Below are 14,038 nucleotides of genomic sequence, written 5' to 3'. Positions count from 1 at the left end.
TTTCTACTGAAAACTAGCATTGGGCCAAAAGTGCTTCATTTTTGGTTGCTAGAAACGGGAAAAAAAAGAATCCGGTTTTGATTTTTTGGTAACACCCCCTCCTCCCAATTTTTGTTTTGTTTTGTTTAGTCAATATTGGATATTTTCCATGGAAATTTTCATTTTGACAAAAAAGCCTTTTTTGGTGGAAAAAATCACATTTTCAATTAAACTTTGATCAACTCTATTAAGAACACCTCTGCTAAGGATGCCTTGCTCCTGTGGTAAAGCCAGCAGAGACTGTAAGCTCCTCAAGTTGAATATCTCCAGTTTAAGTAAGTTTAACTTTCACAGACCGAACAGGTCCATATCAAGAGATTTGCATGCTCCATTAATGACAGTTTCCTCACTTAAGGGTGGGTAAATTACAGGCCAGGAGGCTGCAGGGCTCATCAGCTCTGTAATGGGTAGACTCACCAGGCTGGGGAGCCTTTAGCATAACACTTATGCTACATCACAGGTGCATACTGAATCTAAAGCCAGCATAGCCTGCAACAGAAGAATCATCTCAGCATAGGGGACTCCTCTAGTGGCATAGATCTGGGATAGAGGTTGCTATTCCACCCTTCCTCCTGTCTGCCAGTGTTGAGGACAGAGCAAGCACTTCTTGTGTGATTCCCACACTGCCATACTAGAGTTATGCTGGGGGCCAGCCTGGCATACAGTCAGACTAGGATAAGTCGTGAACCTCTTGAGAATGTGTTGTGTGCTCCTTGGCCATAATTGAGATGAATCCTCAAAGGAGAGGGAATAGAAACAGCGGCTCCACAGATGCTGGGCCAGTTTTCTGACTGGAACAGGGGCCAGGAATCTGGCCCAACATCTTTGAAGATCCAAACCATATTTTAAAAGAATTAAACTGTTAGCAAACGGCATCCTTTAGAGAGGCTGCATTGGATTTACATTCAAGATAGTCTTTGAGACTTACATAGGGTTGACAGTAGCCCTCTTTAAGGATTTAAAAGTCTCAGGTCTATCTATCAGTGGTTAGGATAATATAAAAATACCTAAGATGCATTACATTTTCAAGCTTAAATATTTAATCTAATGTTAACATACTCACTTTTGAAAGATTATGAAGCAGTTGACAACATTTAGGGAGTAACTAACTACCAACAAATTTTCGTTTGTAAAATAAAGATTTTTTTTTTAATATGGAACTTTTGGGGACAAACTTGGCAAGAAAGTCATTTCTCTTTGTTTTATATTTTGCTACTTTACAACAAATACTGCACAACTGAGCGGATTAATACCAAAACAAAAATTCATTACAAAACAATAACTTGCATGCCAGGTTTCTGCCTAATTCATTACTAAGGCCTGGTCTACATTAAAAAATTAGGCCAGTTTAACTACTTCAGTCAAGAGTGTGAAAAATTCACACCCATGAGTGGCGTTCTTAAGCCGACCTAAGTCTCTGTGTAGACTGTGCTAGGCTGATGAAAGAATTGATGGATTACGTACACCAATGGGAGTATCCCTTCCATTGGCATAGGTAATTTCTACACTGAAGCACCACAGCTGTGTTGCTGTAGCATTTTAAGTGTAGACAAACCCTAAATTTCACTGAAACCAGATAACATAATTAGGGCCCTGCCAAATTCACGGCCATGAAAAACGCATCATGGACCGTGAAATCTGGTCTCCCCCATGAAATCTGTCATGAAGTCTGGTCTTTTGTGTACTTTCACCTTATACTATACAGATTTCTCAGGGGGGAGACCAACATTTCTCATAATGGGGGTCCTGATTCAAAAGAGGGTTGTGGAGGGATCGCAAGGTTATTGTAGGGGGGACACGGTATTGCCACCCTTACTTCTGCGCTGTCTTCAGAGCTGGGTGGCCGGAGAGCGGCAGCTGCCGGCCAGGCACCCAGCTCTGAAGGCAGTGCCCCACCAGCAGCAGCGGAGAAGTAGGGGTGGCAATACCATACCATGCCACCCATCTGCGTTGCTGCCTTCAGAGTTGGGTCAGGACCCATACAGATACAACACTGTGAAATTTCAGATTTAAATATCTAAAATCATGAAATTTACAATTTTTAAAATCCTTTGAATGTGAAATTGACCAAAGTGAACCATGAATTTTGTAGGGCCCTAACCATAATATACATGCTTAGTCCTTTCACACACGGTGTCTCATTACAATAGCAGTGCTGTACAGTAATATAAAAAAAATCATTTTCGCAGTCGTCATCTGAGTTACAGGGCCAGTTTGTCAGCTAGGGTAAATCTATGGAGCTTTGTTGAATTTGATGACTTTATGTTGATTTACTCCATTTAAGGATCTGGCCCATAATGTTTATCCCAAGTATTCCTTGAGCCAAATTCAGGAATTGCACATGTTTTTGATGTGGTTAATTTGGGTCCTTCACTCTCCCTTTTTCCCCTTAATTCACAAGAATATACACAAGGCTCACAACATCAACAGCAATAACAAAATTACTACATAAAAACAAATGCTTTAAAATACAATTCTGTAGTTTTGCAGGCATCACTGTGTTTCCCAGCAGCTCTGACAAGTTCTAGGAAAATTAGATAAGAACTAGCTTATGGAGCTGAAAGTTAGGGGATGAGATGGCAGGCTGTGTTATTTTATAGAGCCTGATTCTGACCTTGTTTTATATCAGAATAAGTCCACTGACTTTTGCAAAGTTACTTCTCATCTGTACCAGTGTGAGATCAGAATCAGGTCCATAGTCTTTATGAGACAGCCAAGTGGAAATTGAAATCTGATGATAATTTCTTGGTTAATTGTTTTAAAATGGTACTAAGGCCTGGAATGCAGAAATAATTTCAGAACACATTAAAATGACTCATGTTTTTGATATATATTCTTTCTATTCAAACTAGTTAATTCCTTTCCTTTCTTTTCTTTCTGGTTTTAGTGGCAACTGCAGCCCCTGATAAGGTAAAACATTAATTCTTTATTATATGCTTTCACAAAATAACTACAATACAATAGAGGATCCATGGGATTTGCATCCAGTTCTGAGAAATGTACTATATATGAGAATATAATAGTTACTGGTTGAGGCTGTGGCATTTCAGACTCATTGGTAGTACACATATTGTTTAATTTTCCACTGCAATTTACCAGTGACAATGAAAAAGCATCAGTCATAGTTGCTTAGGGCTAACACTGTGATTCATCATATGTTCATAAAGGTTAGGGCTCTGATTCATCACTCCATCTGTATTCAGCAACTCACTTAAACATGTGCTTAATGGGCTTTAAGCATCTGCTTAAGTGCTATCCTGAATGGGGGTGCTTCCTTGAATTGAGGCCTAGATGAATAGCATGCAAGAGTACCACTAACAAAAATTTCCATGATGAGGTTAAATGGGGAAGTCATACAGACTGATCTGGATTGCTTGGTAGGCTGAGCCCATTCAAATACAATGTGTTTTAATATAGCCAAATGGAAGGCCGTACATCTAGGAACAAGGAACACAGGCCATCCCTATGGAATGGAGGACTGTATCATGAAAAGCAGTGACTCTGAAAAGGATTTAGGGGTCATAGTGGACCAGCAACTTGACATGAGCTCCTAATGTGATTCTATGGCAAAAAGGATTAATGAAATCCTTGGATGTATCAACAAGGAAGTTGTGAGTAGGAGCAGGGAGGGGATTTTGCCTCTGTATACAGCATTTGTGAGATTGATACTGGAATAGTGTATACATTTCTGGCATCAGCATTTTTAAGAGGATGTTGAAAAATTGGAGACAGTGAAGAAAATAACTAAAAAATTATTTGAGAGCCGGAGAATATGTATAACAGTGAGAGACGTAAAGAGCTCAGTCTGTTTGGTTTATTAAAAAAAAAAAAAAGATTGAAAGGCAACTTGATTACAGTACCTCCCCTAGCTACAGAAGTAATCAAAATGCTTTAAAAAATAAAATAATTAGATGTCACACAAATAAAGAGCTTATTTAGTATTTGTTTATTTACTCCAGTGACAGTTTTGCCTAATTAAGAAATGTAAAACAGGCCCCCCTACATTACAGCAATATATTGCAGTGGGCAGTGTATTATACTTTCTGCTTTGATTTGTTAGGGATAACAATAGCTATGCTTCACTTCACTCCTCCATAGTGATGCAAGCATCTCTAGTTTATGAAAATAAAAAGTCTAATACAATGACCATTGTGATAAGTTCTCTGTCAGCCAAATGCCTACAGAGATGCTCATGAGTGTGCCCTATATCTGTGATATAGATATATTTATAAAATAAAATTGCACTCTAAACTGCAATTAAATATATTTTTGAACTGTTCTAAAGTGGGAGATGGGGCTGCTCATGAGTGGTAACACCAATGTTATGAGTAACCACTTCAGATAATGGCAGTATTGCATGGTATGCCACCATTATTTCATATTTTAATTAATAATACTTAGTTTGCTGTTAACATGAATTAGATATGGAAGAACAGCAACTGTTTTTCCAGACAATAGTTCCCCACACAACTCAGAAAACTGCATTAAAATCACATCTTCAAATTGTAAATTTTTAAATATTTTTTTAGGAATTAGTTTCACTTGATGATCAAGAAAAACCTGTGCTAGAGCCTGGTCAACCTCAGCTTTCTCCTGGGATTTCAACGATTAACCTGCATCCAAAATTTCCAGGTAACTCTTTTTGACTCCTCTTTTAGTGGATGACAGTTCTTGTGAATCAAAGAATGGAATACTACATTTTGCTGTATGTTCCTTTCTGTTTCAGAATCTAATTGCTAATTTGAAACTCTGGATTCACAAATTTAGGGCCTGATCCTGCAATAATTTTACTCCTGCAAGTGATCCTTACAAGAACGGCTCCATTAAAGTCAGTTGGACTATTCGTGTAAGTGCGTGCAGAACTGGTCCCTCCGAATCCAGTTCTGCAGTGCTCTGCACACAGCTCCCATTGAAGTCAATAGGAGTGACATGAGGGGAGTGTAATGGAAGGATTGTAATGGAAGGAGTGAAATTCTTTACCTAGAAAAATTATAAAGGGAATAATAATACAAAACAACAACTAAACTTTGTAACATTATTATTAAAAATGTGCTAAGTGCTTTAGAGAATGAATACAGAAACATTGTCTCTGCCTCAAAGAAATTACACTCTAACTTCAAACTGGATACAACATTTGAGAGTAATCATCCAAAGGTGCGAAAATGAGAAGGTTGACAATTAGACCACATGATGACTGTTACTGAGTGTGCACATTTTGGTTCCATTCAAGTTACTATTGTTCTTAATGGTAAATTGGTGCACTACTTGTAGCAACATGGAAGACGTGGATTTTTTGAAGGGATATTCATTAGAAGATGTTAGTGGCTTGGCTAACAGGTTTTGTGAGAACATTCAATGAACAGGAGGCAGAATGTTAAAAATCATAGAGCCAGGAGTAGAAGAAGGAAACGGGAGTGGAAGGGGTTGCGGTTGGCATCACTGAAGGAGCAAAGGGTAGGCAAAGTGTTAAGAGTCAAAGACAGATATTGTAGGCTGAGGTGAAATGGTGGATGACCTTGAATATGAGAACACGAAGTTTGAAGTCCATTGTGCTGTGAGTGCAATCCACCTCTGATAATGGGGACTCTCATTGAGGTGCCTAAATCTAGATTTAGATGTCTAAATTTAGGTGCAAAAAATATGGCCACTAGACATTCTTTATTTGTTTAACCCAGTACAAAGGGTTTTTTTCACAAGTGGTGTAATTATAAAATCTTCAAACTGTTTTTCTTATTTAAAATCAAAGAAGCATAAATTACAAAAAGCCTTCATACTGTCAGATTAGTTCAATACTGTGTGTTATGTGTTGAAATATATCTTAAATATGATTGTTTTCCATTCTATGTCAAACAGCAGTGATTGAAAAAACCTCCCCTCCTCTGCCTGTTGAAGTTGCCCCTGAAGCTTCTACTTCAAGTGCAAGTCAAGTAATTGCACCTACACAAGTTACAGGTATGGTACTTACCTTTTAGTGTAAAAACAGGGTAAGATATGACTATGAACACATTCCTGACAGTAACACCTAATACACTACTGTTGTATTGGGATAGCAAATAGACTATAACAGTAGAGCACAGGGGAATACTTAACTGGGAGGTACAACATAGGAGGGCAAAATAGCACAGTAAGGAGTATGTTTTCAGCAGAGCTAGGGCTTGGGCTCCCCTAGTTTCAGGTACAATTTGCTTCCTCATTTTTGTGCCCACAAAATAAAGGGTGGGTGCAAATATGAATAACTCCACCTTTATAAACCGCAGCAATAGAGGAGGACACAGAAATTGAAAGCTGTCAGAAGGCAAAGATAAGAATGGGATGAATAAAGCCTGTGAGAATTCTTTGCACTTTAAGACTGCAGAGAGATAACTGACCCTGGATAACCTTATGAAGGTGAGAAGACATTGGATGACAGTGAGCAAACTGAGGACACTGAAAAGAAGCTTGAGAATCTACAATGAATTCTACTGTAGATTACTGAACATCAAGGATTGTGAATTAAATGTAATGCAAAGAGGAAAAAGATAGCAGGACAGAGAACTGTGTCCCATAACTCTAAATGTGATGCACGTCTCGGTGAATATCACACATGGTCTAATCCTCCTCTCATTGAAATCAAGGGTAAAAGTTCCTTTGGCTTCAGTGGTGCAGGATCAGAGAAGTGGACAGCAAGAATGACCCTACACATCGTTATCTACACTGGTGCTTATGTCAGGACATAGCAGCTGAATGGAAAGCATCACAGACAATTTCAGATACTTGGGGCAAAACCCCCATTGACTTCAGCGGGGTCCACATTTCACCCCTGGGTCAAAACTGAAGATTACTTCCATGCTGATATTTCCAAAATTATTCTGCTAATACTAAGGCAAAAAGAATCATGCTTGTGGGTATAAATTACCGTAGTTATTTTTCCAGCTCTAGCCCAGATCCTCACTAGTCGAGCTTCCATCTACTTCACTCCACCAAAACTGTTCTCACCAAGGTGTCTAACAGGCTCTTCCTGGTCAAATCTGAAAGCGCACAATTCCCAGCCTCATCCTCTTGGACATCTCTATGTTTTTGACACTATCTGTCAATCTGTCCACTTTGCTTGTCCTCTCTGGGTTCTGCTTCTGCCACTCTGGCATCTCTTTTGGCACGTCTGCCTCTTCCTCACTCCCACTTCTGTGTAGATGCCTCATGGATCTATTCCTAGTCCTCCACTTTTTTTTTTTTTACACACTTCTTTGGTTAATCTCATCCATTTGCATGGCTTCAACTAATATCTCAATGCTAACTAATACATTTACCTATCCACTCCTGGCTCATTCAATCCTCTATTTCACCCTGCCTCTTACATCTCCTGGATGTGTCTCCCTCAATTTAAACATAATACTGTCAAATCTGAACTTATCTTTTCTCTCACACCCTTACTGCTCTGCTTTTTCTCTGCCACCATCATCCTCCCTATTCTCAGGACTGTAACCTGGGAGCCATCCTTTCATATTCTCACTTTCCCCACACATGCAGGTTATATCCAGATCTTCTCACTTCCTCCACCATGTTATCTCTAAGGAAATACATTTTCTTTCTTATCTATACAACTAAAACTCCATCAGCTCCAGTGTTGATGGCTGATTTAATATTCGAATGATGACTGAGGCAGGATAATTTATTAATTTAACTAACAACTTAAAAGGGACCTTTTATGAAAACTCCTGAAATCACTAAAAGTTCATTTTAATATTGGGAATAGATAGGACTTGATTTCTCCACCTGTCACTTATACTTTGTATTACTGCTTGCAGTGTTTCTTTTCCAGCTCATCCCATATTTCTGGTGACAGAGTGTCTGCAATCAGTAGGTGATATCAGAGGTGACTAGAAGGCTCGTATCATACTTTTGGATTTAAGTAATCCCTGTATCCTCGAGGCTGTACTTTCTTGTGAACTGCAATCACTTTTTTATAGTCAGTTTCAACACAGAAGCTTCATCAGTAGAGAAAAATCATGAAACATGTTCATGGCCTAACATGGCTTTTTAAAATTTGCACGAACATTTTCTCTACATCTATCATAGCTCTTATGGCACACATGACCAGCAGCCATTCAGTGCCATGTCTCTGTAACAATACTCCCCACAGCCTTTCTTTTGAAGCATTTTTGTGGAGAATTTTCTCTCTTTCACTGGGTCAGATAAATTGAAGCACTGGTGTTGATGTTTCTGTACACTCCAAATCTGAGTGCGCTCTCATGATCTGGCATTCATGCCCATCCTCAGTCTTTGTGAGTTATTTTCTTAGATAAGTTATTTAAACTTCATAGCTGGGTATGAACTTACTGATCTACTTCATCATGCCTTGCAATCTCTGAATTCCTTTTTTATCTTGTGTCTCTGCACAGTCAGTATCATTTAAATATTAGACTCAGTAAATATTGTTCCCTTTGTTTCCCATCTAAGCAGGTGATTTAAGTTGTTTGAAATTGACAGTTTGCCTTATTCCACTTAACGTTGTTTTTTCTTGCAATTTTCAGTACTCTCCACAATTGTTCCTGATGTTCTCCTGCAAGACCTTCTAGTATCTAGGACAGGTTGTTATGAGGTGAAATACTTCCAGTGCAAAACATGTTCCGAAAGGCAATCTCAGGAAACATTATCTGCCAAATGGTTACTGAAAATACAAGTCTTGGAGATTTCTGTGTCCATGGGAATCTGCCAAACCCTTGTGATGCATCTAATTTGCTGAAAAATTTGGCTCCTGCCATGTCAGCAAACATTTCATACCTTGTGGGCAAGAGGAAATATACCTTCTAAATTGTCTTTTTCAACTCCTTTTGTCTCTGCAGTTGCCAAGGAGTAAACCCAGTCTGTCAGCTCTTCAGAATAATCCCATTTGCTGTCATGTTTTCCAGCTCTCCCTAGTCTCTTTTTCTAGGCTTGTGGAGCATTTAGGGTGGCATATATAACAAGCTTTGTCTCTTCCCATAATTGCATCTTGTAAGTAACTGGGAGACACCCTTTTCCTGTGAACATGTCTTCATATGCCACAAATAGATTGCTCACATCTGGTTGAGGTTTGTTAGCAGACTTGTCATTCAGATGCTTCATGACATACCCCTCTTGATTAGACCTAGCACCTCATGTGTGTGTAAGCTCAAATCTGGTCACTTTCCTCAATGTGCAATGTGTCACAAACTCTCGTTTTACCGTTTCCTTTTTTCCCCTCAGTGACCGTTCACATTTACTCAGAAGTGGAATTTGTTCCTCACATGTAACCTCTTGTGCATATTTTTTAACCATTCATTTGATTTTGCAGCTTCTTTCTTTGATGGATTTATGAGTAACATTTTGCCTTCACTTGAGTTCTGTGTCACTCTCTACAGCCATTATTTCCATTCCTCTTTGTTATACTGCTTGGCATACAAATATTGCCTTTTCCAGTGCCAGGTCCATGTCTCAGAGTAGCATTTCACATGTCTTTTTATCATTGCACCCCAAAGGAATTTGATCTTTAATGAGGGATTTTAATAATCTTTATACATAATTCATGGTCTTTATCCAGAAAATATATCATCCATAGATAACATTCTTTCATGTAACACACTAGTGCTCAATCCTTTTCAATAGTTTTTCAAAGCTTTTTTACCTTTCCTCCTTCTCTTTATGACTTGAAAGGTTTCCATTTGAACACCATTTTAACAGCAAAAATCCTGAGTCCTAGACTGGCAAGGTTGGTAAAGAGGCATTACATTAAGTTTAAGGACAAAACTAATGAAACTACATTCTACGACAGAATGTTTTGAAATTTAAAATGAGATTGATATTGTGAGATGCCTACAAAAAAAAATCCTCATATTTAACCGAGTTGTCATACTGCTTATAATAAAGTAGCCAAATCTATATTTCACCTAATTAGGAAATGTGTGTTTTTAGACAACCTGCTGTGATATTGCTAAAAACTACAGTCTGTGAAAATAATGCTGTAATCTGCTACAGCTAACAGTTTAACATCTATGATTATTTTCATTTTACTCTATCTTCACTTTTGATTTGCATATGCACCCACTTGACTTCTATGTGGGGGGGAGGGTAGGAAGGGGCGGTGGAAGAATCAACTGACCGTAGGTCTGTTAGTCACTCAGGATAATTGGACCGATCAGTGTGGTCACAACTGATTTCAGGCTCTCTCTCCTTTTAGCTGGAATACTGAATATCACCCATTTACTGAAATATTTAAGATAGTTTGTAATAATTTTTTTCTGTGTGTGTGTATATAGAAATCAATGAGTGCACAGTGAACCCTGATATCTGTGGAGCAGGACACTGCGTTAATTTGCCTGTGGGATACACCTGCATCTGCTATGATGGGTACAAGCTGAATGATCAACAGACAAAATGCTCTGGTATGAAAGAACTTTTTCAATAATCTAAAGTAATAACTGTATGAAGCATTTTCAAATATAGAATACCTTGTTCCTGCAAGGTGCTATGTATACCATATGTATATGTAGAAATCCTCTTCTGGACATGCCAAAACTACACAAAAATGTAATTTTTATATATAAAGCAATATTCACCAAAAGCAGGCTCTAGTGAACCTTTCAGCCAGTCAAAGATGAATGGAATTTTTAAAAAAAAGTTTCGTGTGTGTGAATTTAGTGCTCATGAAAGGTCTCACTGAAGTCACTAGGAGTTGAGGGCAATAAGCAGGAAACCATTTTAACTTGTCTGACCTGTCTCAATGAGTGTGAGTTTGACAGTCCAAGTGTGTGATAAATATGTAGAGCCTGGTGAATGTCAAAATCTATTTTACTTATGGGTACAATCATGCTTTGGAGGCACTAGTCTGCATTTTGGGAGGCGCAAGATCACGCCACCCCATGAGGTGCTCTGGGAGGGATCCTGCCTCAGGGAAACAGAATCTCTCTCAGATATCCCCAGTGCATATTGGACTGTTTTGCTGATACTATCCTTCTGAAAGTGCAGTTGACTTTCTTCTGCTGGCTAATGAGGAGTGGGTTGAGTAGGAAGCAGTTACCCTGGCACCTTTCCTGCCCTCTTTGGGATGTCTTACATTGTATGGCTGCTATGAAGATGTAGACCTTGTGCTCTAGGGCAGTGGCTCTCAACCTTTCCAGACTACTGTACCCCTTTCAGGAGTCTGATTTGTCTTGAGTACCCCCAAGTTTCACCTCACTTAAAAACTATTTGCTCACAGAATCAGACATAAAAATACAGAAGTGTCACAACACACTATTACTGAAAAATTGCTTACTTTCCAATTTTTACCATATAATAAAATAAATCAATTGGAATATAAATATTGTACTTACATTTCAGTATATAATATATAAAGCAGTATAAACAAGTCATTGCCGGTATGAAATTTTAGTTTGTACTGACTTCACTAGTGTTTTTTATGTAGCCTATTGTAAAACTAGGCAAATATCTAGATGAGTTGATGTACCCCCTGGAAAACCTCTGCGTACCCCTGGTTGAGAATCACTGATCTAGTCCAACCCACCACGCTGAGTATACCTTACGTCTTCGCTTACAATTGTGCAACAGCACTGATAACAGTGGGTCCACATGATAGTAACTTGGAGCATAATTTGGCCCATAGAGTGTATTTGAAGGATCAATCAGTTCTTTCTCTGCATTTTTTTCTTTAAAAATAATAAATAAGGTTATATATGCAAACATTCTATTAATGCAGTTTTATTGGTGAGATTTTACATGTCCAGGAGCCAGAAGTACAGACCTGTAGTTGCCCACAGCAACTATAGTTGAGCCATATTTTACTTATATTAAGGGATTAAAGTTACACCATATACAAAAATACAAAAGGCTGCCTGTGAATTACAGCAGATGATCAGAGTCACAACTAAATCAGGAATCAAGTTCCTGACTTCTGTGTAAACAAAATTTCAACTGTAATACTGAATGAACACAGTAATGTTTACATTTTGATAATATTATATTTTCAAATGTTCCATTATTCATTTTTACTTTATCAGAAAGTCAATAACTACTCAAAAATAATACCTCTACTGACTGGTGCTAATACTATTTAAATATATTTTATACAAATACACCTAGAATAATGATGATTTAAAATTCTTATAATTTTGTCTAGCTTTATACTGTTCTATGCTTGTAGCAATGCCAATGCTTAATATGGGGAGTACCACAAATACTGTTGTAGCATTAATTACTTGCAAATGGAAATTTTAAAGATTTGAAGTGTGTCCACTATTTAGTCTTCAAGCAATTTCAGTACTCATATAGCTTAAGCCAGTAAGCATGATTTTTCCATCTACAACTATTTGATATATGCTTCTTGAGGCTCTTTAAGAGAACAAAGGCTTTCAAATAGTTAAACTCATTACAAGCCCTGTCTTTTCAAAGGCACATATTCGTTGGGTGGAGTGGGGAAAAGAGTCATGACCAATTATGTTACATTTTTCAATATCCTTATATTTTTATTTCTTAAACAGATATCAATGAGTGTGTTCAGACTCCCCATCTATGCTCCCTTGGGCACTGTGAAAATACAGAAGGGAGTTTCCTGTGCATTTGCCAAGCAGGATTCATGGCCAATGAAGAAGGAACAGAATGCATTGGTAACCACTGCTCTTCTTTATTAAAACGATGATGAGAATAATAATTTTAAAACTGATCATTAAGAGCCTAAGCCAAAGTTAATTGAAGTAATTGAAAATACTCCCTTTGACCTCAATGAGCATTGAATCAGGCCCTAAAGCCCAGATCCTCAAAATCAATGTCCGTTTGGGGCCTAAATACCTTGGAGGATGGGGGCCTACGAGGTCAATATAATGTTTTCTTCATGACATATTTATTAGAAAGCGGGCAAAAAAAACCAAACCCGGCTCCAAGGTGTTTTATGTGTATAGCTACAGAGGGACATGGTTAACCACATTGAGTGTTGACATTTATTTATTTTTAAAGTTGTTGCTTTTTGCAGGTATGAAATCAAGATTCTCCCTGATATTTTTTTTTATTTTCCCCCCTAACTGATTGGCTGAAGGGTGAGATATTTAAAAAAAATTACAAAACAACTCCTTACCTCTCAACTGTCCCAAATTTGGCAGAACAATCTGCTTTTTCACAGCTTTCCTTGGAATTACCCAACTGTCCCTTCTTGCCATCTGTAAGCCCCACAGTGTGAACACACTATTCATGTAATATTTATACATTGCCTTGATCACTCTTTTCTCCACTTCTCCCTGAGGCTTCAGTTGCACCCAAAGCTCTTGTGCCCTCTTCTCTATTCCCTTTGCATAGGAAAATTGCAGGTGACTCCACATAGCTGTGGATCTGACCTTCTCTGGTTATCTTCCAACAAAGTATGTATAGGCTGTTGGATTTGATCACCAGCCTGGGAAAAATAACTAGCCACATCCAGATCAACTCATACCCCTTGCCTCAGGGCTCTGTTTTTTGTCCAACATAAAAAAGGAAATGTGGCCTGACAACATAAAGTAATAGTTCTGGTCTCAACATGAGACTGTACCCCCGCCCGCCAGTCTCCTGCAATTTGGTGGTCAGAACCTTCAGCCAGCTGTGGAGACAGAGGGGAAGAGCAGTTTGCAGGGGCTCTCATCCCCTCACAGTCCTCTTCTGCAGTACAGGAGAGTATTCTCCCATCACGCTCCTGGACCCAGGCTCCTTTATGGAGCTAGGGCCCACATCTGCATCACCAAGCTGGTAACTATCAGACCCAATCACCGGACACTGCTCCTTTCCAGAACAGGGCTGGCTGCATCCTGGCCCTTAAAGGGGCAGATCACCCTGATGGAGTGTAATGCAGAGAACTCCAAGGAACACAGAGGACCAGGTCCTCAAAAGTATTTCGGTGCTTAATTCCTATTGAAGTCAATGGGAGTTAGGCACCTAAGTACCTTTGAGGATCTGGGAATAGTTTTTCTGGATTTACACCAGTGCAGCTGAAAGCAAGATCTGTCCCACAATGTTTCTAACATATTATTCTCCAGTGTTTGTT

At 38.6% G+C, this 14,038-nt stretch overlaps 1 protein-coding gene across 6 annotated transcripts in view; it reads left to right on the top strand.

The window, feature by feature from the left end:
* LTBP1 (latent transforming growth factor beta binding protein 1) overlaps positions 1-14,038 on the top strand; it is a 315,320-nt gene that overhangs the window by 202,352 nt on the left and 98,930 nt on the right. For 5 of the 6 annotated variants that reach the window (XM_026649615.2, XM_026649614.2, XM_026649613.2 and 2 more), the window contains 5 exons: positions 2,927-2,949; positions 4,569-4,671; positions 5,893-5,991; positions 10,293-10,418; positions 12,513-12,638. In XM_026649615.2, the coding sequence (XP_026505400.1) occupies positions 2,927-2,949; positions 4,569-4,671; positions 5,893-5,991; positions 10,293-10,418; positions 12,513-12,638 (477 nt within the window). The remainder of the gene's footprint in view (positions 1-2,926; positions 2,950-4,568; positions 4,672-5,892; positions 5,992-10,292; positions 10,419-12,512; positions 12,639-14,038) is intronic. The other variant, XM_026649611.2, reaches the window with a different exon arrangement.

This window comes from Terrapene carolina, unplaced genomic scaffold (genome assembly GCF_002925995.2).
Source record: "Terrapene carolina triunguis isolate 2854851 unplaced genomic scaffold, T_m_triunguis-2.0 Scaffold85, whole genome shotgun sequence".
NCBI classification, from domain to species: Eukaryota; Metazoa; Chordata; order Testudines; family Emydidae; genus Terrapene; species Terrapene triunguis.
Note: the sequence above shows the minus strand (reverse complement) of the source record. Positions and strands in the feature narration are given on the sequence as shown.